General features: G+C 43.2%; 2 protein-coding genes across 4 annotated transcripts; one reads left to right on the forward strand and one right to left on the reverse strand.

Moving 5' to 3' along the window:
* Positions 1 to 1,379: 1,379 nt before the first annotated feature.
* Positions 1,380 to 4,576, reverse strand: Rpl9 (ribosomal protein L9). The gene is made up of 8 exons (XM_034509062.2): positions 4,464 to 4,576; positions 4,039 to 4,085; positions 3,836 to 3,951; positions 3,366 to 3,461; positions 2,480 to 2,612; positions 2,083 to 2,163; positions 1,583 to 1,697; positions 1,380 to 1,458 (listed from the first exon to the last, which is right to left on the reverse strand). The coding sequence occupies exons 2-7, from the start codon at positions 4,082 to 4,084 to the stop codon at positions 1,591 to 1,593; spliced, it is 579 nt and encodes a 192-aa protein (XP_034364953.1). The 5' UTR covers position 4,085; positions 4,464 to 4,576; the 3' UTR covers positions 1,380 to 1,458; positions 1,583 to 1,590.
* Positions 4,572 to 21,577, forward strand: Lias (lipoic acid synthetase). 3 transcript variants are annotated; one of them, XM_034509060.2, is made up of 11 exons: positions 4,572 to 4,766; positions 5,293 to 5,462; positions 6,756 to 6,849; positions 7,985 to 8,065; positions 9,646 to 9,802; positions 9,878 to 9,935; positions 12,128 to 12,256; positions 15,198 to 15,343; positions 16,584 to 16,654; positions 18,106 to 18,217; positions 21,259 to 21,577. In XM_034509060.2, the coding sequence occupies exons 1-11, from the start codon at positions 4,722 to 4,724 to the stop codon at positions 21,315 to 21,317; spliced, it is 1,122 nt and encodes a 373-aa protein (XP_034364951.1). In that variant the 5' UTR covers positions 4,572 to 4,721; the 3' UTR covers positions 21,318 to 21,577. The 3 variants fall into 3 exon arrangements, with proteins under 3 accessions (XP_034364951.1, XP_076794665.1, XP_034364952.1); XM_076938550.1 differs by lacking the exon at positions 21,259 to 21,577 and adding an exon at positions 18,913 to 19,144 and having other exon boundaries at positions 4,619 to 4,766; XM_034509061.2 differs by lacking the exons at positions 6,756 to 6,849; positions 9,646 to 9,802; positions 9,878 to 9,935 and having other exon boundaries at positions 4,619 to 4,766; positions 21,259 to 21,370.
* Positions 21,578 to 22,913: the final 1,336 nt, after the last annotated feature.

The raw sequence follows: 22,913 nt of genomic DNA on the forward strand, positions 1-22,913 counted from the left end.
TGGACTTACGTATAGTATCTCAGATAATATTATCTCTCAGAATAAGCTCAACTCCTGACCCTCCTGCCTCAACTCCACTGCAGGGGCTACAGGAATATACCACCACATACCCAACTAAAACTTTTCCTTAGATTAAATATGATGCCGGGTGGTGGCAGTGCAGGCCTTTAATCCCAGCACTTGGGAGGCAGAGGCAGGTGGATTTCTGAGTTCGAGGCCAGCCTGGTCTACACAGAGAAACCCTGTTTCGGAAAAACCAAAAATAAATAAATGTGTTCTCATTGACTAGATCATGACCAAGGAAACATTCTAACTCAACTGAGTAGCTGCAGAAAAGACTTGTCACATTTTACATACTCAATAAAACCCACTTCTCATTAAATCTTTAAATATTGCCTTAAATAACTGTACTTAACCTCTGGGAAATGAAGTACCTTGCGTCTAAATATTTTGACCTCCAGTGCTATACCAAATAACCTGGTTAATGCCATTTAACTAGTGCTGGTTGGAGGTCAGCAGATACTAGCAATTTTTGTCTCCCTAACTTCTACATACCTGACACTGATCTTAGTCTGCTTCCACCCCTGCAAGCCTGGGATTAGACTAGACAAGCCACATCTACCTGGCCCTTTCCTGGTTGAGTCAGCGTCTCTGTAGCCTTGAATGGCCACAAGACATCAGAAAATGTGCAGCAGATGCTCTCAGCCAAGCCCAGACATTCTTTTGGTTAAGGCAGCACTGGAGATGGTGGATACTACAGTGTGGCTCTTGCAGCATTCACAAGTGACAATTCTAGCTCCAGGGAAACACCTCTGGACACCCGGAAATATATTCAGACACAGGCAGTTAGATTGATACTACCTGTACCCTAGTCCTGGAGAAGATACTGCCTCAAATAAAAGGTGAAAGGGTGACTACTATTAAAGTGTTTGCCTAGCATTTACAAATTCTGGGGTTGTCACTCGCCAGAGTGGGTGGGGAAGTAATTCACACAAACACCAGATGTTACATCTAGAATCCTATACTCAAAGCCAGCTACCACCCACCCCAGGATCATTGTAATTTATAGTCCACCCTGGCCCCTAATCCCTGATTCTCTGCTTCAACCCCTCAGTGCCAGAATTACAACTCTACAAAGAAGCCATCTCCTGCGTGTTCCAGCTCTTAATGAGCTGCCCACCCAACAGTCACTATTATGCCTGGGCCAAAGTCAAACACCCCTAGGACCTTCCCAAAGTGCTACACTCACTGAACATCCATTATGATAGTTGCCTGTTGTTGCTATTTTAAGCCACTTGTTTACATGAAGAACCTCCCCTCCAAAACCAAATCAGCTGACCCATTAAGTAATCAGAAAAAAAAATCAAGACATACAAAAATCAATATATAAATCCTTTATTGCCCTCAAAGAGCCCAAATTGTACTTGTGATCAGGATCTTGTTTCTGGAGCTAGGAATCTGTAAAAACAAACAAACAAACGATATACATAAACTTTTGTCAGTATTCCTGCCCAGAAAGTTCTTTAATCATTTTTAGCACACCGCTCATCTGAAGCAGTCAGCTATAAACACAGGGACCCACCTGAGGCCTCACTCATCAGCCTGCTGCACAGTTCCCTTCTCAGACACATAGATGCCATCCAAAAACTTTCTGATATCTTTGTTTTTAACTGTTGTAGCTTGCTGAATCAGAGCCGCTATACAGGAAGAAGGACACAAAGTCATTATTTCACTAGTCAAATTCATCTTAAACAAGCCCAACTGACAGGAAACCAATCCTTGGAGCCTGCAGTGGAAAGAGGGACTCCTTCACCGCCCTTGGATCAAGTGAGCAGTGGCACACATACCCCAATATAGACATAAAAACACTTTTCCAACAAAGCCAGCCATGTGCCACCCATTTTTAAATTCATACACAACCACTTTGTATTCATGATACAAAATACAGCATACAATTACATACAGAACAGATTCATAGTGATTTTATTCTTTTTCTGAAGTTTTGAAACAGAAATCAAACATGCATTCTACCTCAAGGCTCAGATAAAATGTTAGCATCTGTTATGACATAAATATACATACCTGAATTTGAAACAAGTTCAATATCATTTCCTTCAAGGATTAATTCATCCTTCTGGGCTTGGGAGACAGAACAAGCAACACCTGAAAGAGATGTATATTCAAGAGTTACCATGAGATCTCACAAATACAACTCTTATCTAAAACCCCAAGCAACCACTCAAGTTCTCTAAGACTTCAGGGTTGGACTTCTGAACATACTGTCATTATGACAAATGTGTCTCCCAGATCCCACAAAAAGCTGCTGCATCCCACAACTATTTCAACACACTCCCTCTTCAGGAAAACCTCAAGCTATCAGAATTATCAAAAGAGACAGTGCTGAAATAGCCTTTACCACACCCAGACACTAAGACTCCAACCAAGGACATATTCCCATCATTCCTGAAGGCACACTTACCGTTCCTCATCCTAACCCTGCGGATGTATTTTTCACCCAAGAAATTTCGGATTTCAACCAAAGACCCATTCTCCTGAATGACGACGTTGATGGGGAAGTGAGCGTACACAGACCTCATCTTGTAACGGAAGCCCTGCATTAAACAAGCAAGCCGTGAGCAATCTTGAACAAAGTCAACGTTTTTCAGTTCAGGCTGGCCCAATTGAGATTCCTCTTCTTCAGCTTTCCCTGCAATCACACACGTGTGCCCCCAGGGCCTGTGTCAGCTCTAAATCCCTAAGGTGCTTTTGTTGTAACTTGGAAATTTAATATACACACACCTACCATTTTCCATCCTGGAGCGTATTAAAGCTCACTATAATATCTCATCCTTTTAAGGATGGCACAAGAGCTTCACTTTTGGCATTACAGTATTTGTGGAGTTATTATAGACACCAGCAGGTAAGGGACTTCAAACCATCAAGCTAAGTAAAAGGCCCAGTCCTTCACGGGAAGTGGGAGCAACAGGTACACGAGAGACCAAGTTAACAGGATGTATGTATGAAACAAACTTCTTTAGCACTAATTGCATTCTGGGAGAAAGGATTTGGAACTTTTCAGACACGAACAAGTTAGACCTTTTCTATCCGTGAGTCCCACATATGCCAACTAGCAATCTCATCCCACCTTAGCATCTCATCTCCCAAACCAACCACACAGCAACCAAGTAAAGGAGTCTCCCAGCAAATCCCTGGTTTGATCTGTGGTAACTCACCCCCCTTCCAATACCTAAAACTGCCTTGTTCATAAGAGCCTACAGTCCTTCCTGGCCCTAGACATTTATATACACAAAACACATCCAAGAAACCTCTTCCAAAGGGTAAAACAACATGGAGGGCTGGCTTACCAGTGTAACACCCTTGATCATGTTCTGAACATGACTGCAGATGGTTCTGACTGTGGCCAGTTCCTTTCTGTTACCCCACCATTTGTCGACCCGGAGCTGTAATGTAACAGAGCAAACCTTTAGTCTGTATGTCACATGCCCAAAACACCAGAGGGAAGATACACCTCCCCACAAAACTCACAACCAAGAACACAACCAAGTTCACTCAGAAAAAAACTGTCTGAAAAACCACCAAGCCACATACTGGGGGGTATTTACTATCAGTTACCAGGCTTCCGGGCATTGGATTTGACTTTTATAATTTCACCAAAGAAAAAATCCTAACTCCAGGCACCCAGTTGGTAACGCTAAAAGTCACCCCTCTGTCTCCCCAGTGTTGGGATTAAAGGTTCCACCACGGCCGGCCAAAGGCACCAAATCTCATGCTGTTACAAACAAGCACCTGAGGCATACGACACTGAAGTCCTTACCCTTTTTTTTTTCTTTCCGAGAAGGCTCAGCTCTACATTGATGTGATTGAAGTCCCTCCGCAGAGTTCCCCTGGGGCCCTTCACAATGACTGTGCGCCCCTTCAGAGTGATGTCGACTGCAAGACAAGATGAACTCGTGAGGCCACAGACCGGGGCTTAGAACAGGCAAGAAAGACGTCAGGGCAAAGCGTGAAGCCTCCTACCATTTTCTGGAATGTCGACAGTCTGATTGCTGAGAATGGTCTTCATTCTGAAACACAAACACCCGGGTAAGAAGGCTGGAGCAGGGAACGTTCCGCACCCGATACCGGGCAGAGTTCCGCTCCAAACGGAAACCGACAGCTAGGAAATCCGGCGTGAAGGACACAGTGGGTCCGTGACAAGGAGTGGCCGGGGCCGCGTGGGCCGGGAGGGAGCGGGCCCCGGTGCGCCATGGCGGAAGGGCTGCAGCCGGGTAGGGCCTGAAAGCCCGAACGCAACTTCTAGCTCGCGCCACCAAATCCAGAGGACGCACGTCGTGCTGGGGGACAGTGGGGACAAAGACTCGGGGCACCGGGTCCCTGCTGCCGGGGTCCCCAGAAGAGGATGGGTTTAGATTCCCAGGGCACACAGCCCGTAAGCTGCTCACCTCGCAGTAGATGGGGCAAAGAGAGAACGTCCTTCGTCATCACGTTCTTGTAATCCGTCAGGACCCTGCGTGTTGCGTCACGACCGAGCGACGGTTTTAAGGCCAAACGACTCGATCGCGGAGCTAGTCGAGTCGCGCAGGTTCGGCGATGACGTTAGTACGTCATAAGTAAAGCGACGGGTTTTTATTTTAGACGCGTCTTGTTTCGGGAGTGTTGTTCCTTTGGACTCTTGCCCCTCCTAAGACCTAAAAGAGGGGATGGCTCTACGCTGCTGGGATGCAGCTCGCAGCCTTGGGTCCCGGGTGAGCGACAGGAACGCCTTTGCTTATGCCAAGTTCAAAACTAGGGAAATTGTTCCAGATATCCTTTTTTAAAGCCCTGACAGCCGTGGCATGTCTTAATTATTGCAAACTTGTTAACAACATATTTTTAGGACCTGTCTTAGGAGTAAAAGACTTGAAAACGTGGCATGTTAAGTCACTTCCTAAGATTTTCTAATCTATATTTAGCCGTTAACTTTGATCTGGTTCCTACTTTTTCCCATTCGTCAGGGCTGAGTGTGAATCACGGTCCCTGTAACCTAAATTGACCTGAAACTAAATTCTTAGACCAAAGAATCCTCCTCCCTCTGCCTCCTCTGAGTGCTGGATTACATGTTTGAGCCACCATGGCTTGCGGTTCTTTCACCTTGAGTCTTTTCCAGATTCTGATCTACGTAGTTTGAGCTCTTAAATCGTTTTACATAATTTCTGAATCAGTTCTTTAGCTTTGGTATTATAGTTATTCCGGAGTCGACTGAGTGACTGTTGTTCTGAACCCTTTCTGTAGGTATTTGGAAGATATGCGTGCTCGGTTAGAGCGTTAAGTTCTTTGTCAGATAAGAAAAAGGAATTTTTTCGTAATGGACCAGACCTTCAAGATTTTGTGTCTGGTGATCTTGCAGACAAGAGTACCTGGGATGAATATAAAGGAAACTTAAAGCGTCAGAAAGGAGAAAGGTAATTGAATATTAGAAGCCATTTTGATTTTGTGCATTGTTTTTAGTCAAGCCTTGTAGTAGATTTTTCTGTACCCTTTGACCGTTTTCTTCATCCTTCCTAAAATGACCTGACCATTATATATTGCCGTATTCCATTTTATATCTAGCATCTAATTGACAAAGTATAGGTTTTCCTCTTGGTACTTACTGATTTATCTTATTTATTTATTTGGGGTTTTGGAGATGGTTTCTCTGTGTAGCTCTAACTGCCCTTGAATTCTCTCTGTAAACCAGGCTGACCTCAAACTCAGATGCATTTTCCTTTTCTTCTGAGTGCTGCAATTAAAGGCGTGCACCACCACCACCTGGCTTACTTTATTGATGTATACCTTCATATAATTTTAATTGTTAATGGGTATTGATCATCTAACTTACTCTTTTGTTTGTTTGTTTGAGATGGGGACTCACTATTTGTTCCTGGCTAACCTGGAACTCACTCTGTAGGCTAGGCTGGCCTCAAACTCAGAACTAAGATCTGCCTGCCACTACCTCCCAGGTGCTGGTTCTAACTTGTTCCTTTCCTGAGAAAGTTTACATATAGCCTATGGTTACTTTATCTTAATTTTTTTTAATGATGTATGATTGTGTGGCATGCAGAAGGCTCTAAATGCCAGATTCCTAGCAACACAGTAAACAAATAGTAACAGAAGAGTGGTGTACAGTGTCATTTTCAAAAATACTTACTAAACAGCTTCTAGATCAGAAGTGAATAGTCAGAGAAAACCAAGGCTATAGCTTTCTTTCCAAAGGTTAGACTTGTCTTTTTTGTTGTTGTTTTTTATTTCTTGGTTTCTTTTAAGTCAGAGTTTCATCTATATAGTCTGGGCTAACCTTGAAGTCACTATGTAGTTAGATTTGACCTTGAACTCCTGATCCTCCTACCTTTGGCTTAAATTGTAGCAACACAGACATGAACCACTGAAACTAGCAAATTGTCTCTCTTTATTAATGAGTGGAATCTAGAATTCAGGATTTGTAGTATTCATAGGGAAGAACATATCCTTCCTTTAATTAGAACAGTGTAGCAGTGTGCGATTGCTGGTAAGTATAAGCGTAACACCCCCTAGACTCCATTATCAGTGTTTTCTAAAGCAGTTTAAGCAGACCTAAATTTGAGTCTTTGTTTTTTCTACTATGATATAATTGTATTAGTTCAGAAATATGGAAAAGGCTATCCTGGGAAACTGTGCTAGAGCAAAGGTCCATGTTTTCCACAGACTGATAATAGACCATTCTCTCTGGCTTTCTCTAGGTTAAGATTACCTCCGTGGTTAAAGACAAAGATACCCATGGGTAAAAATTACAATAAACTGAAAAATACGTTGCGGAATTTAAATCTCCACACAGTAAGTGGCCAGTGTATTTCCTCTCCATTTTACCTAATGTTTGTACTGTTTCTCCATATTTGTAAAGTTTTTTTTTTTCTTTCTCAAACTTGTGATTCTCCTGCCTTACCTTTCTGGGTGCTCAGATTATAAAATGGGTGGTGCCAAATGAGACCAAAAAGAAATGATTAATGAATATATAAACTTTGGCAAGGAAAGCAGATACAGATGAAAAGGGAAGTGTTACCAACAGTAATAAAGATATACATAAACATTAAGGGGCTGGGAGGATATTCCAGTGTTGTCTTTTTTCTTTTTTTTTTTTTTTGGTTTTTGGTTTTTCGAGACAGGGTTTCTCTGTGTAGCCCTGGCTGTCCTGGAACTCACTCGGTAGACCAGGCTAGCCTCGAACTCAGAAATCCGCCTGCCTCTGCCTCCCAAGTGCTGGGATTAAAGGCGTGCGCCACCACCGCCCGGCCAGTGTTGTTTTAGTGTGTATAAAACCAAGTCTGATTTTCCTACAAGATAAACAAAAAGTGATCATATTTCTTCTGAACTCTGTTGGAAACTTAGGCAGTAGTTTAAATTACCTAATACTGGGCTGGAGAGATGGCTCAGTAGTTAAGAGCACAGGCTACTGTTCCAGAGAACCTAGCTTTGATTCTCAGCATCCACATGTCAGTCATAACCATCTCTAGTTATGGAGTAAAACCATCTCTAGTTTCAGGGGTTCTAACACTCTCTTCTGGACTGTTTTGACACAAGGCATGCATGTGGTTCAAAGACATACATGCAGGCAAAAACCCTATACACACAAAATTATAATAAAAATAATCTTTGTTTTTCTTTTTTTGTTTTTGTTTTTTTGTTGTTGTTTTTTTGTTGTTGTTGTTGTTGTTTGGTTTTTCAAGACAGGGTTTCTTTGCTTAGCCCTGGTTGTCCTGGAACTCACTATGTGGACCAGGTTGGTCTCCTGTATATCCACCTGCTTCTGTCTCCCAAGTGCTGGCACTAAAGGCATGCACCACCACCACCCAGCTAATAAGAATGACCTAAACAAAACAAAACAAAACAACCCAAAACACTTAAAATACCTAACACTTGATTGTTGGTAGATAGGTCCTCTCAACCTGCTTCATTGTCTCCCTTTTCACAGGTGTGTGAGGAAGCCCGATGTCCCAACATTGGAGAGTGTTGGGGAGGTGGGGAATATGCCACAGCCACAGCCACCATCATGGTAAGGCCACCTGGTCTCTACAGCTTAGTTCAGGCATGGTACAGAGATGTCTATGCCCCCCCCCCTTCTAAAAATGTATACTGTGAACACCCAGTGAGACTCTTACCACATATGAATTTATAAAAGCACAAAGAGAGAACCTGGCGGTCCTGACACTTGTGACTTCACCCTCTCTGATTTTATCATTATTGGTTCTTCCATGTATCTGATATTGAACTCTTTGGTGCCTTAGGGTATATGTTTGCATGAATGTTTGGAAATATTTTTCATAATTATTTGTTTTGTGTATGTTTTGCTGTCTCGTCTATTTAACAAGCAATACTTCCAGTGTAACTCCACTCAGATCTGCCTGTTCCTCTTCCCTTCAGGCCCAGCCACATGGCTCAATGGGTAAAGTCACGTGCAGTTGAGCTGGTAATCTGAGTTCAGCCCACAGGACCGACCAGTGGAAGGAGAACACCGACTCCCACAGGCTGTTCTCTTATGTCCTGGTGTTCTCTCACATGTACATACCCATACCCACAAAATAAATAAAATGCCATTTAAAAAAGAGTATATTTTTAGCTGGGCAGCAGTGGTGCACATCTTTAATCCCAGCACTCAGGAGGCAGAGGCAGGTGGATTTCTTGAGCTTGTGGCTAGCCTGGTCTACAGAGTAAGTTTCAGGGTAGTCAGGCTACACAGAGAAACCCTGTCTCAAAAAGAAAATTTTTTTTTCCAAATCATTCCTTGTTGATTATTGAGTTGTGCGGAATCTTTACAGACTATGACTAAGTTGTAAAGAAAAACAGTACCACAGACGGCCTGATCCTCTGGTTAGAGACCAGAACATCAGCCTCTCCACAAGCTCTACATCTGGACCCCATTATTTCATTTTATTTCTACTTTGTTTGCTTGTTTGTTTGTTTGAGACAGGGTTTCTTTACATAGCCCTGGATGGCCTAGAACTTACTCTGTAGACCAGGCTGGCCTCAACTCAGAGATCTGCCTGTTTCTGCCTCCCGAGTGCTGGGATTGAAGGTGTGCACCACCACCGCCCAGTTTAATTATTCTTAGTTTTGTGTATGTGCATGTGAGTGCAGGTGCATGTAGAGCTTCACTGGACATGGGTGCTGGGTTCTGTTAAACACTAAGCCAGCTCCCATTTAAATTCTGAGACTGAGTCCACCATGGAGCCCAGGCTGACCTTGAACTGATTGTGTTATCTTCTTGCCTCCACTTCTAAGGTTTGGAAGTCAGAGGACAACTTTGTGGAGTCTGTTCTTCCCACCTATACATGGGGTCTGGGAATCAAACTCAGGTCACTTGCTTGGCAAGTACCTTTCCCCACCAGCCATCTCGCTGGCCCCTTAAATTATAAAATTATCTATTCCCTCCTGGTCCCTTAACACTTACTTGAGTGTATCCTTTCTTTTTCCATATAAATTTGTATTTCTTAACCAGATATCATTTAATCTTGAATGTTTTGGATTCCTTATACACAGAACCAGTCTGAAGACATTCTTTGCCATTTATTTTTGGCATTGTATTCTTGGGGGTCATCGTCCTACTTGATATAAAGTGTGACATCTCTATTCTAGTTGATGGGGGACACATGCACAAGAGGTTGCAGATTTTGTTCTGTTAAGACAGCAAGAAACCCCCCTCCATTGGATGCCAGTGAGCCCGATAATACGGCCAAAGCAATTGCAGAGTGGGGTCTGGATTATGTCGTCCTGACCTCGGTGGATCGCGATGGTTAGTAGTGCGTCCCTGCGACCTTGGTTACATTGTGGCACAGCTTGATCAGTAAATAGCTTCTTCTCTTCCTAGATGTGGTCGACGGGGGAGCTGGGCACATTGCCAAGACTGTGTCATGCTTGAAAGAAAGGTACTCGTTCTACAGTTGTTAATGTGAATTTGAGGTCTTTTTTTTTTTTTTTTTTTTTTTTATCTCTTCTTTCTTTTTTTTCTCATCTTTTCTTGAGACAGAGTCTATGTAGCTCTGGCTGTCCTGAAACTCATTATATAGACCAGGCCAGCCTTGAACTCACAGAGGAACACCTACCATTGCCTCCCAAATTCTGGGATTAAAGATGAGCCACCACGTCCTGCCCAGCACTGAGTTTTTAATAAGTTACCACTTAAGAGTAGTTAGTTGAGGACACAGCTTTCTGGTAGGATACTCGCCTAGCATGCTCAGGACCCTAGGTTTGATGCTTACTCCTTCCCGCTATACAGAAAACTACGCATTTAAGAACATGTAGTGCTAAGCTGGGCGGTAGTAACACACACCTTTAATCCCAGCACTTAGGAGGCAGAGGTAGGTGGATCTCTAAATTCAAGGTCAGTCTGGTCTATAGAGTTCCAGGACAGCCAGGGCTACGCAGAGAAACTCTGTCTGGGGAAAAAAAAGACAAAACATGTTGTACTGCTCTTGCAGAAGACCTGGGTTCAGTTCCCAGCTCTTATGGTGGCTAACAACCATCCTAACTCCACAGGGGACCCAGCACCCACCTATGCAGGCAAAACACACAGAAAGTGGAAATAAATGGATCTCTAGGAGAATAAAAAGCCTAACGTGGGCTGGAGAGATGGCTCAGCAGTTAAGAGCACTGACTGCTCTTCCAGAGGTCCTGAGTTCAATTCCCAGCAACCACATGGTGGCTCACAACCATGTAATGGGATTTGATGCAGTGTGCTCATATACATAAAATAAAATATTTTTTAAAAAAGCCTGAAGTGCCGGGCGGTGGTGGCACACACCTTTAATCCCAGCACTTGGGAGGCAGAGGCAGGCGGATTTCTGAGTTCGAGGCCAGCCTGGTCTACAGAGTGAGTTCCAGGACAGCCAGGACTACACAGAGAAACCTTGTCTTGAAAAACAAAAACAAAAAAAGCCTAAAGTTAGATGAGATAAACACCATCATTGTAAGATACATGTCTGGACACAGATTTCATTTTGATCTGTCTGTCCTGCCAATTTTACTCATAGTCTACATTAAAAAAATTTTTAATTCCACTCATTTGAAAAAACATTAAAAAGGAGATCAATCAACAGATTGGTGGCACATGCCTTTAATCCCAGAGTTGAAGAGCAGAGACAGGAAGCTCTCTGAATTCAAGGGCAGCCTGATCTACATAGCTCCAGGCCAGCCAGGGCTGCATAGTCAGACTCTGGCTCTAAAGCAAGGAGCTAAGTCATTTCTGTAACTTGGTGCTAGCGTTAGGGCTAGTGTGCTAACACATGTTTTTCTACTGATTCACCAGTTTTTCTATTTGTTACGGTTCAAAAAATATATTTTGTATTTTTCAGCTCACATTTCTTTCACAAGCCACTAGTGCATCTCAGGTGTGATTTTTAGAAAGTCAGTTTCAGAGTCACACACTGATCTTTCAGCATCTTATCCGAGGGGACACAAGGGGACAAGTGTGGTCTTTCCTGTCTGTTCTCAGGGAACAGCTGCACTCTGCCTCTGGGTTTGCAGACAGCTCTGTGACTTAGTTCACATTACAGTGCTTCACTAGATAAACACAGCCACCACAGAACAGGAAGATTATTGCTTCGTTGGTACTTCATTAAAAAAAGAAAAGTAGCTCATGAGTCAGCAAAGCCAGAAACAGCTTTTAAAGCTCAGAGCATGGTGAGATTTTGCCTAGGGGAGGTGAGGAGGACTGTGTCTGAGGAAGTACAGAAGAGACCAAAGTTGAAGAAGGTGGCATTTGCAACCACAGGAGAAACATCCCAATTTGTTTTCCAAACAGTAAAATAATAATGACAATAATTATGTTTTATGTTTTGGTTGCTTTAAATGATTTTGTTTTATAATCACCTACTCCAATAAGGTTTAAAAGTCAGATTTTACTGTTTGCTATGTGTACGTAAACGTCCTGGTCATGATGTGCACACAGTTCACTGCTCTGAGGGTTTTCATGTAGTTGCTCACTTAGGACCATTCTGTGTCTGTGCCTTCCTTACACGGTCCAAAGCCTGCAGAAGTGCTGCAGCCAATGGTGACAGTCTGTGTGGGCAGCAGACCTGCCAGCTCTTGTCTCAGTTTAATGCTTACCTTTTCCTCCTAGGAACCCAAAGATCCTCGTGGAATGCCTCACCCCGGACTTCCGAGGAGATCTGAGAGCAGTAGAGAAGGTGGCTCTGTCTGGATTAGATGTGTATGCACACAATGTAGAGACTGTTCCAGAATTACAGAGGTGATACATGTTTGTGGGTCACAGCATGCTGTGAGCTCCCATTCAGAGCAGCTCCTTCCTTCCCTTCCCTTTCCTTTCCTTCCTCTGTCACTCCTTTCATTCTTTCATTCTGTTCTTTCTTCACGAATTAGTAGGAAGTCAGAAAAGAGAGCCACCAAGAGTGAGTGACCCAGGGCTAGAGAGGGCTCAGTGACGAAGAGTACACACTTTTGCAGAGTTCCTGGCACCTGCTTTGGTCACCTGTTACTCCAGCTCCAGGGTGAGGGTGGTCCCCTGACACCTGCACTCATGTGCACACTCCCACACAGCCACACATATACACATAATCTAAAAGAAAAGTCTTTTTAAAATGTGCAAACATTACTCATACGTTTCTAGCCAGTCATGTCACTATTGTGGTTTTTGGTTTTTTTGTTTGTTTGTTTGGGTTTTTTTGGTTTTTCGAGACAGGGTTTCTCTGTGTAGCCCTGGCTGTCCTGGAACTCACTCTGTAGACCAGGCTGGCCTCGAACTCAGAAATCCGCCTGCCTCTGCCTCCCAAGTGCTGGGATTAAAGGTGTGCGCCACCACTGCCCTATTCACTATTGTGTTTAAACCTGTAACTGTATATGCCAATGTGCTAGGAACTGATGATGTTGCTGACGTTTGAGTGACACAGTGAGTTGAGCATCTTCTTTGATGTTCTCTCAAGGCACTGCAGGTGTAGCTCTAAAGGCAGCATCACTGCACATGCATTGAATTGTGGTTTTCCCCCAAAGAATACTTATGAAATTGAAAATTATACAGCAGGAAAATCGCTGTTTTAAATCTTCTAAAAAGTAGACAAGATGGCTGTCGATGACACTGCCCTATAATTCCAGAGCTTACTGAGGCAGGAGATCAAAAGTTTGGCAACCAGCCTGGGCTATACCTTTTATTAAAAAAAAAAAAAAAAAAAAAAAAAAAGCCCAGAGAGATAATGTACACCTTTAATCCCAGCACACAGAAGGAAGAAGCAAGTGGGTCTCTGTGAGTTCAAGGCCATCCTATCCTACATTTCAAGTTCAAGGACAGCCACCTATGTAGTGAGACCCTGTCTCAAAACAAAACCCAAAACATGCCCACCAACACACACACCCTCACACACAAGAAAGTAGACACTAAGCTATATTCTTCCAAGTAACTTTATAGTTAGGAATTATGAAGAACTGTTATTCTACATAACGAGTATATTCAGATTTCAGAAAACTTAGATGTATTTTAGCTACAGACAAGATTAATATTTTCCTTTAACTTTATCGGGTATTTGGCTGTGATTTAATTAGCTACTCTTCATTGTGTCTCAAATCTACATACACTGAATGGTACCAAGCACGTTGCTCCTGGATTGTAAGTGTTCCAGAGCACAGCTGTAATCCAGTGGGGAAATTTATGGAGAAATATTTTGTACAAAATAATTCCGGGCTGGGTAGACCATTCAGCGGGTGAGGTGCGTGTTGGTAAGACAGATGGCATGAGTTCAATCCCTGGAGCCCACATGGTGGAAGGAGAGAACTAATTCCAGCAAGCTGTCCTTGGTGACCACAGGTGCCATTGTGAGTGTTTACACACATATGCATGCACACATCCACGTGGAGTGCATAAACAATAAAAACAGATGTTTGAAGTGTATCTTGCTAAGTGTAGTGGCACACAGCTGTCGTTCTAGCCCAGCACACATGTATGCCCATGTACAAGTCAGGAGGTTGAGGCAAGGAGGTTGCAAGGCCAAGGCCAACATGGCTAGCATGATCATCTCACAAGGTGATAGTTGTCTATACTGTCAGTTTTATGACTTTTTAAAAATGGCTGTTTTTTAACTTGCATTTGTGTGTGTGAGTGCACGTGTGCAAGGACACAGACATCTATGTACAAGTCAAAGATAGCTTATTGGGTGTTGGTTTTTTCCTTGTATATAAGTGTATTGCCTGTGTAATGTGTGCATGGAGAGCCCATTAAGACAGAGGCCAGAAGATGTTAGTCTCCTGGGACTAGTTGTTAGCCCCTTCTGGTACTGGAAATTGAACCTGAATCCTCTGGAATAGCAGCCAGTTTTCTGAACCACTCACCCATCCTTTCAAACCCCTGCCTTTTATTTAAATTAAAACAAAATAAAAATACAGAACACAGGCTGCATTCAGCCAAGTGCTGGTCTTACGTTAGCTACTTCCAGCCCTTTGTCTTTCTTCTCATTTAACCATATTGGTTTGGCCATTGTTGAAGGGTAGCACCCAGCCAGTACCAACCCTTTGGTGATATCGCCAGCAGTGGGTGCCAGTCTCCCTGGTTTCACTCCGGAAACATTATCCTCCCAGTGAAAATTCCAGAATGCTTTTCCTCCGAGCCTGCAGTGTTATTACTGGCCAGCAGAGGGCAGTCCAACCTGCAGGAAAAAAATGTTCATAAAAGTTTCAACCCCCAAAGTGAACGTTCTTTCTTTAGAGGTTTGTCTTAATCTTCTGCCCACTTTCTTTTCTTACTAGAAGTTATTATAATTTTAAATTTCAGAATTCTGATTTCTTAGTGTATAAACCGAGTGATTTCTAGTCTGGTTTTCTCTGTCTCAAGACTTGGGCGGCCTGAAGAGTTAACAGACCTAGAAAGCCCAGTGAAACTGGTTTTCTTTTCAATGTTAATAAACTTTGTGCACAAATATACCATTGACACACATGCTCAGTGAACCATATATTTTAGAGCGGTGGTCCTCAGCCTTCCGAATGCCGAGACCACTAACCACAGTGTTACAAGTGTGATTTTGCTGCTGTTGTGAATGGTAATGTAAATACTGGTGTTTTTTGATGGTCTTGGGCAACCCTGTGAAAGGTTGAGAAGCACTCTTCTAGAATGTGCTTCCTGGTCTTTCTTGTATAACAGTGTAGTTGGTTGAACTTTTTTTGTCACTGAGAGTAATTTTGTTTTCCAGGAAAGTTCGTGATCCCCGGGCCAATTTTGACCAGTCTCTTCGTGTACTGAAGCACGCCAAGGAGGTCCAGCCCGATGTTGTTTCCAAAACATCAATAATGCTGGGCCTCGGTGAGACAGATGAGCAAGTCTATGCCACGATGAAAGGTAAAGAAGCTGAAAAACAAACCCTCTTTGTTTCCCTGGAGTAGCAGGAACTCCGTTCTAAGGAGCCTGCTAGTTATGCCTCCTCCGCAGGTGTGAGTGCGATGTCCCCGAGAACAGAGCACCTGGAGCTGCGGGCGTAGGCCGGCAGGAGTATCCCTGCCTCCATGTCCAGAAGCAGAAAGGACATGAGTGCAAACAGCAACATTCGAGGGAAGGAAGCCTTCTTAGACCATGGAATGGGCGCATTTAGCCCTCTTAACCTGCACCTGCTCAGTGAAAATGGGGTTTCATCCACTCCTCTCTTTCTGCCACTGGCTGGTTTGAAAGGAAGTTAGCTACCAGGCATTGGTAGATAAGCAAGACTCTGTAGCCATGGCTGTAGCTTAGAGGTAGGTGTTTGCCTACCAAGTACAAGTGACAGACGAGGATTCTGGTATGCCACGGGTCAAGTTGCACTCAGAGAACACATCCTGCTCACTGACAGCACGTTTGGCTCAGATGAATGCTTTTTGCTTCAGAATAGTTGTTCCTTTGCTGTTTTCCCCCCAATTCAGGTAGAGTTGGGGTTATTAAGAAAAGACTTTATGATGAGATGGCTCAGCTATTAAAGGCAAGGTTCACAACCAAAAAGATAAGAGTTCAGTCCTAGCAACCATGGCTGTCTGTCCAGCCATCAAGAAAAAAGAAAACAAAAAAAGATTTTTAATGTAGGCTTAAGCATGAAGATTAATAGAGACACAGTAAAGGAAAGATACCTGCAGGCTTAGGCATGGCTTCTCAAGAGTCATCTCCGTCTTTTATGCCTAACAGACTTCTGCTCTAAATCCTGTCCTATTTTAGCTTTTACTTGATAGCATTAAATTTGTCTCCCCCCCCCCCCCCCCCCCCCCCCATGTACCTCTAGCTGTCCTGGAACTTTGTAGACTAGGCTGAGCTTGAACTCAGAGATCTGCCTACATCTGCCTCCCAAGTGCTGGGATTAAAGGCGTGCGCCCACCAGGTCCAGCCTTCTATTTTTCTCTCTGTTTCTCAGTCTCACACTACTGTAGTAATCATTGCTGTGTTTCCAATTCTCATCGGAACCCATGGCTCCATGTTTTTGAATGAATGGGTTTTCTTCCATCCTATGACAGTTACAGCCCACAGCGTGCTTGCAAGTCCTCCTCACGGGACCTGTGCTTAGATCTGTAATTGTAACTGAACACCTGCTAAGTGGAATCTTTGCTTTTCCCCCTTTCAGCTCTCCGTGCAGCTGACGTGGACTGTTTAACTCTCGGGCAGTATATGCAGCCAACAAAGCGCCACCTTAAGGTACAAATGTCTTGAGTTGCCAAATATTTTCTTAGTAATTTGAAGTAAATCTTTATTGTCCACAGGTGGAAATTAGAAAACATTAGCTTTGTAGGATAATGCCGTGTGTATGTAGAAGTTTCTGTCTTGTTTGTAGGATAATGCCGTGTGTATGTAGAGGTTTCTGTCTTATTGCCACATAGAGCAGTGGTGCTGGTTCTTACTGTTACACAAACTGTTCCAGAGTTAAGAGTTGGGAGATAGTACTTCCTTGCATTTGGTGGTCCTGTGACTTGGTTACAGTTGCCTGAAAGACAAAGCTGACTTAAGAAAAGGAAAGCAGTTTTCTGTTTCTATAATGGGAAACATTGTATCGGGTAGCATTGTGTGCTACAGCAAGCTCTTTGAGACTAGCCTGTAAGAGGCCCAGGTTCAACCTCTAGTACTGCCAAACAAACAAAAATAAAACATGCCAGGATTAGTGCTAAACATAGCATACAAGATGAATTAATTGGTGTTGTCCTCAGGCATCTTATAGGAGGTCTTGGAGTGACATTAAAGTGCTTGCAGACTGAGGTCAAGTCCCAGAACACACTTTTTATTTTTGCGTAAGGCATGGTGGAGTATGGTTATAATCCCAGCACAGGGGAGATGGAAATGGGTAGATCCTGGAGCTCAGGCCAGCCAGCCTGATCTACTTAAGAGTCCCAGGCCTCTGAGGGGCCCTATTATAAAAGAAGGTGAAAAAGTCTGAGGAACAACTTCCAATGATGTCTCTGGCTATACATGTGTACACGAGCACGTACAAGAGTGTGCATGTGCACACATGCACATCACACGTACAGAACCTTACAGGCACAATCAAGTCTGCCTGCTACTATTGATAATGAAGAACGGTGTGAACAGTCTCTATTCTGGGGTAGGTTTCCCTTTGTGATAATGAAGAACAGTGTGAACAGTCTCTGTATTCTGGGGTAGGTTCCCTTTGTGATAATGAAGAACAGTGTGAACAGTCTCTGTATTCTGGGGTAGGTTTCCCTTTGTGATAATGAAGAACAGTGTGAACAGTCTCTGTATTCTGGGGTAGGTTCCCTTTGTGATAATGAAGAACAGTGTGAACAGTCTCTGTATTCTGGGGTAGGTTTCCCTTTGTGATAATGAAGAACAGTGTGAACAGTCTCTGTATTCTGGGGTAGGTTCCCTTTGTGATAATGAAGAACAGTGTGAACAGTCTCTATTCTGGGGTAGGTTTCCCTTTGGAGCAGCTGATGCAGTGCAGAGTGCTATCTCGTCCTCTCGGAAGCCTTGGTGGCTATGTGTGCTCTGATAAAATCCAACAAGTAGTCCAACAGAAGGGAGGGAAGGAGTCTGGGTAAATGATGAGCCATCCCAAGCACATGGGTATAGACTTAGATAGGATCAGTGTTACTGAGAATTCTGGAGTCTGCTCTAAAGTGATTATTTACATCAAGGTTGAAGAATATGTCACTCCTGAGAAGTTCAAATACTGGGAAAAAGTAGGAAACGAACTTGGATTTCACTATACGGCAAGTGGCCCTTTGGTGCGGTCGTCATATAAAGCAGGTATGTTGACTGCTCTGTTAAGTTCATTAATTCCCCACAGTTGTGTTCAATCCCAAAGCACCAGAGCTCTAAAGCAAATTACAATGGCTGTGGTTGTCTCTTACCAGGGGAATAAACAGAGCTCTTCTTTTTCATCTATTCTTTTCCTGGAATCTCTCTCGTAGCTTTGCTCCGTTGGGTCATATTAAAAAGCTGCTTCTTAGCATTATTTGTTTCACATACACGTCCTCACTGTTCTTGAGATCTCAGCCATTTGACAAGAACACAAACCATTTGCATAGTCGGTTATTCCATGTGTGACTCAGTAGCAGATCTCCCAGAAACAACAGAGCATACAGCATATGTGATACAGTTTTCTAGAAAATGTATATTTATTTGACAGTGGTGCCAGCTGCATCTCTGTGCTACCAATTCCAGATCCATGTAAGCATCGAAAGCCCATAGCATGGCTTCTTGCACAGTTAATCTCCTTGTTGATCCCTTTGACATAAAAGGGAAAATAGAAATCATTTTATCCTTAAACAACTTTTTAGTGGTTTACTAGCAACATATTTTTTCACTTTTGGTATGTAGCTCTTGCTTTGGTCAGCTGACTGAGCTGATTATGAAAGTAAAGACATTTTCCAGGGGATTAAAAAGTCATTTAGAGCTAGGATGTAGTTCAGTAGTCGAGCTCACACCGAGCATGCTTTTAGGCCCCAGGTTCAGTTCTCAGCAACCCAGGGGAGAGAAGAAAAGGAGGCGGGGAGGCAGGCTGCAGCGCCAGGGAAGACCTAGGAGGAAGCTCCTCCCTGTTAGTCAAGGGTAAGCAGTTGGGATTGGTAAACTAGGTGTTTGGGACATATACAAACTATGTTAATATTCTTAGTGGTCATTTAAGGGATTTCTGTGTGCACTGAGATCTGAATCACAGATATAAGTTAGAATTTTGTGTAGAAAAAAAAATCAACCCTCTGTTGTCGATGATACTCAGTACTGCTGTCAGGGAATCTAAGGGAGCTGGGCGTGCGGTGTGTGCTTGTGTGCCTGGCGGTTGGGAGGAGGAGGGCAGGTCACCTCAGCTACCTCAGTGGTGAAGTCAAGGCCAGCTTGGGCTCCATGAGACTTAGGGTTTTTTGTTTTTGTTTTTGTTTAAAAAAAAAAACAGGAAAAGAAAATAAATTTAAAATATTCTCATGTGGGCGGTGGTGGCACACGCCTTTAATCCCAGCACTTGGGAGGCAGAGGCAGGCGGATTTCTGAGTTCGAGGCCAGCCTGGTCTACAGAGTGAGTTCCAGGACAGCCAAGGCTACACAGAGAAACCCTGTCTCAAAAAACAAAACAAAACAAAACAAAAAATATTCTCATGAACAGTTTATCCTAGTTATAAAAGCCAAGAATTTGAACTCTCTGTTATTTCTTAAGTAGTAATAAAAGAAAGCATGAAGTTGGGGTGTATGGGAGGAGTTAGGGGACAGAGTAGAGGGGAATATGATCAAAATATGTATTCATGTTTGAGATTCTTAAAATTAATAAAAATTCCAGGAATTTGGTTCAGCACTGATTAACAGGCTGTGAATTAGAAGTGAGAGTTAAGCAGAATAGCTGGCAGGTTGGAATACATACATATAATACATACATACATAATATATATATACACAATACATACATACATATATAATACATACATATAATACATATAAAACATATACATACACATATAATACACACAATACATACATATACATACACACATATAATACATACAATACATACATATACATTCATGCATACATACACAGGCTAGAACCAATATTAGCTTCTAGAAGTGGGTACCTAGAGTAATACTTACTTTGTTTTTTGTCTTTTCTTTTTTGTGGTGGGTGGTTTTTAATTTCTTTGTTTATTTGTTTAGAGACACAGTCTCACTGTATAATCTTTGCTGACCTGGAACTCATCATGTAGGTCAGACTGGCCTCAAACTCAGAGTTCTTCCAGCCCGTGCCTGCCCGTGCCTGCCCGTGCCTGCCTGTGCCTGCCTCCAAGGCCTGGGATTAAAGGCTTGAACAGCCTTGTGCAGCATAAAGTAATATTTAAAAGGAAATTTCCAACATTTGAAAGGCGTGAATTATGACCTTCTTAATGTTTTTAAAGTCATTAATAAAAGATAGAATCCTGGTGTGTAGGACATTGGGGCTCAGATGATGGGCTCCAGTCTGGTGACCGTTGTTTTGTGTCTACCAGATTTAGACAAAGGACTGAGCAGTACAGACGAGGCTCAGGATCCTTGGAGATTGTATCAGATGATGGTTGTGCTCTGATTGTATTTGTAAGATGACAGAGAAGAGGTGACCCGACTCCGACTCCTCATGAAATGAAGCCTCTGGGGTGCACTGCAGAGGAGCACTGCGCTCATCTGAAGCCATACTGAGTGGAGCCTTATGGGCTGGAAGGGAGCGTGCTGGTGAGCGTGCTAGCTCAGGCTCCATGGGCAGGCAACAGAAGCCCATTATGGAAGATGAGCTCTGGCTTCCCTGGAGGGGAGTCAAGGAGTAAGAGATTCCATCAGAGAGCGCTCAGCTGCAGGGCGGTCTGTCTGCTTTATAAGCAATAGATCCTGGCTAATGATGGCAGAACTGCTCTCTGAACCGACTTTGTCAACGTGAGGAATAGTCGGCCTTCACAGTGAGACAAGCACGCAGGCCCACGGGCTCAGTGAGCCATCTTGCAGAACACTTGGGTACTGGAAGGAGTAATAGTTGACAGTGTAGAGATAAAACAATCCTTTTTGGTCCATGAGCTGGCTTATGCTGTTACAGAGAGAGGAAAGGGCAGGGGAGATGATGGCAATGCATTACAATCTCAAAAAATAAAAAATTAAAACAATCAGGGAATGGCAAAGATAAGGAATACATAGATTATAAATATTGCCTCTGAGATATGACAGGAGGGAAGTACCAGTAAATACAAGTGTGCTTTGTGAGGGGCGAGATTCTGAAACAGCAGCTTGTTGCAGCTTACTTTAGGATGATATTAACGTATTCTTATTTTTCCTAAATAGGTGAATTTTTCCTGAAAAATCTAGTGGCTAAAAGAAAAACAAAAGCTTCTAAAATTTAGCCAAGACCTTCAAGATCACAGGAGTGTTAAGATTTTGCTTCCAGTTGGTATGAGGGCAGTGCCATCTTGTCAGGATTCCTGTGCATGCAAACCAGCACCATTCTGAAATGTCTGATGCCTGATCCAGGCATGATGGCATATACCTGTAATTCCACCCACCCAGGCCGTCCTGACTTCTGAGTAAAACCCAATCTCAAAAAAAAAAAAGAAAAAAAAGAAAAGAGGAAAAAAAAGAAAAGAAAAAAGAAAGAAAAGAAAAAGAAGGAAGAAAAGAAGCACGTAGCCATGTAAGCTACACACGTTTAGTGATAATTCATCTTTGTCAGTGATGATGTGATCATAGAACATCTTTGAATGGTTTGCTGTTGCCATTGTAATTTAAAAGTGTACTAGCATGTAGAAGCTCTTAAAATCACAGTAACCCATATGACATTTTTCTTAAAAAGATTTATTTTTATTTGTGTGTGTGTGTGTGTGTGTGTGTGTGTGTGTGTGTGTGTGTGTGTGTGTATGTGTATGTAGTTAGAGGAACACATGCATTTACACACATATGGATTCCATGACACATAATAAATAATCTTTTTAAAACCCTGCATAGATAAGTCAGCACCCCAGTGTGGAGCTAGGAAGGGCTCACCAGCTCCCAGTCCTGTCAGTAGCTGAGGAGGGACTCAGTTCTCTTTAAGTGTGATCCATGTCTGTGCTGACCCATGCTCTAGAGCGGTGGTTTTCAACCTTCTTAATGCTGAGACTCTTTAATATAGATTCTCATGTGCTGCTGACCCTCAACCAGGAGAATTTTTTTGTTGCTACTTCATAACTGTAATTTTGCTACTGTTCATGAGTTGTAATGTAACTATGTGATATGCAGGATATGTGACCCCTAGGGCTTACGACCCACAGGTTCAGAAGCAGTGCCCCAGTGGCTGGCTCAGCAACCATGAGGATAAGCCTAAATGCTAGGCTGCTTCCCACTCTCTGGAGTCTAGGGATGAGAAGATGAGAGAGTTGTTGAGCTAGACCCATAGCTGATTCCCCAGTCAGTGTTCCCCTCACTCTCCCTTTGGGGTAGAGCCTCTGTGGACCTGATGGGCATTTCCTTCTGCAGGGATATCAGCCAGCATTCCAGGAATTCCATACCCATGCACTCAGTGCTGTCTACAAATGTCTTAAAGCCTCTGGGCCAGCACTGGCTCCTTCCCACTCTGTTTTATTGAATTACACAGCCCCTACTGGTACCTCTTGCTATCCTCAATTATGATGGGTTCCTTACAAAGAGAAAGACATGCATGTGTGCACAGGATAAAACAGGATGGTACACACTTGCACCTCAGCAGTTGCATGGAAGATTGCTGTGAGTTGAAAGCCAGCCTGGGTCAAAGCCCTTTATTATCTGTCCTTCCAAACTAGATGTGGACTTTCTGTTGTTTGTTGAGACAGGGTCTCATGCAGCCCAGGCTAGCTCTGTCCCTGAGTGCTGTGATTACAGGCCTGTAACACTTGCAGGCCAGGAATACACTCTTAAACCCAGCACTTAGGAGGCAGAAGGAGAAGAATACACTGTTTGAGGCCGGTCTAGATTGTGAGCAAAGCCAC

The sequence above is a fragment of the Arvicanthis niloticus genome, chromosome 7 (genome assembly GCF_011762505.2).
Source record: "Arvicanthis niloticus isolate mArvNil1 chromosome 7, mArvNil1.pat.X, whole genome shotgun sequence".
Classification (NCBI taxonomy): Eukaryota; Metazoa; Chordata; class Mammalia; order Rodentia; family Muridae; genus Arvicanthis; species Arvicanthis niloticus.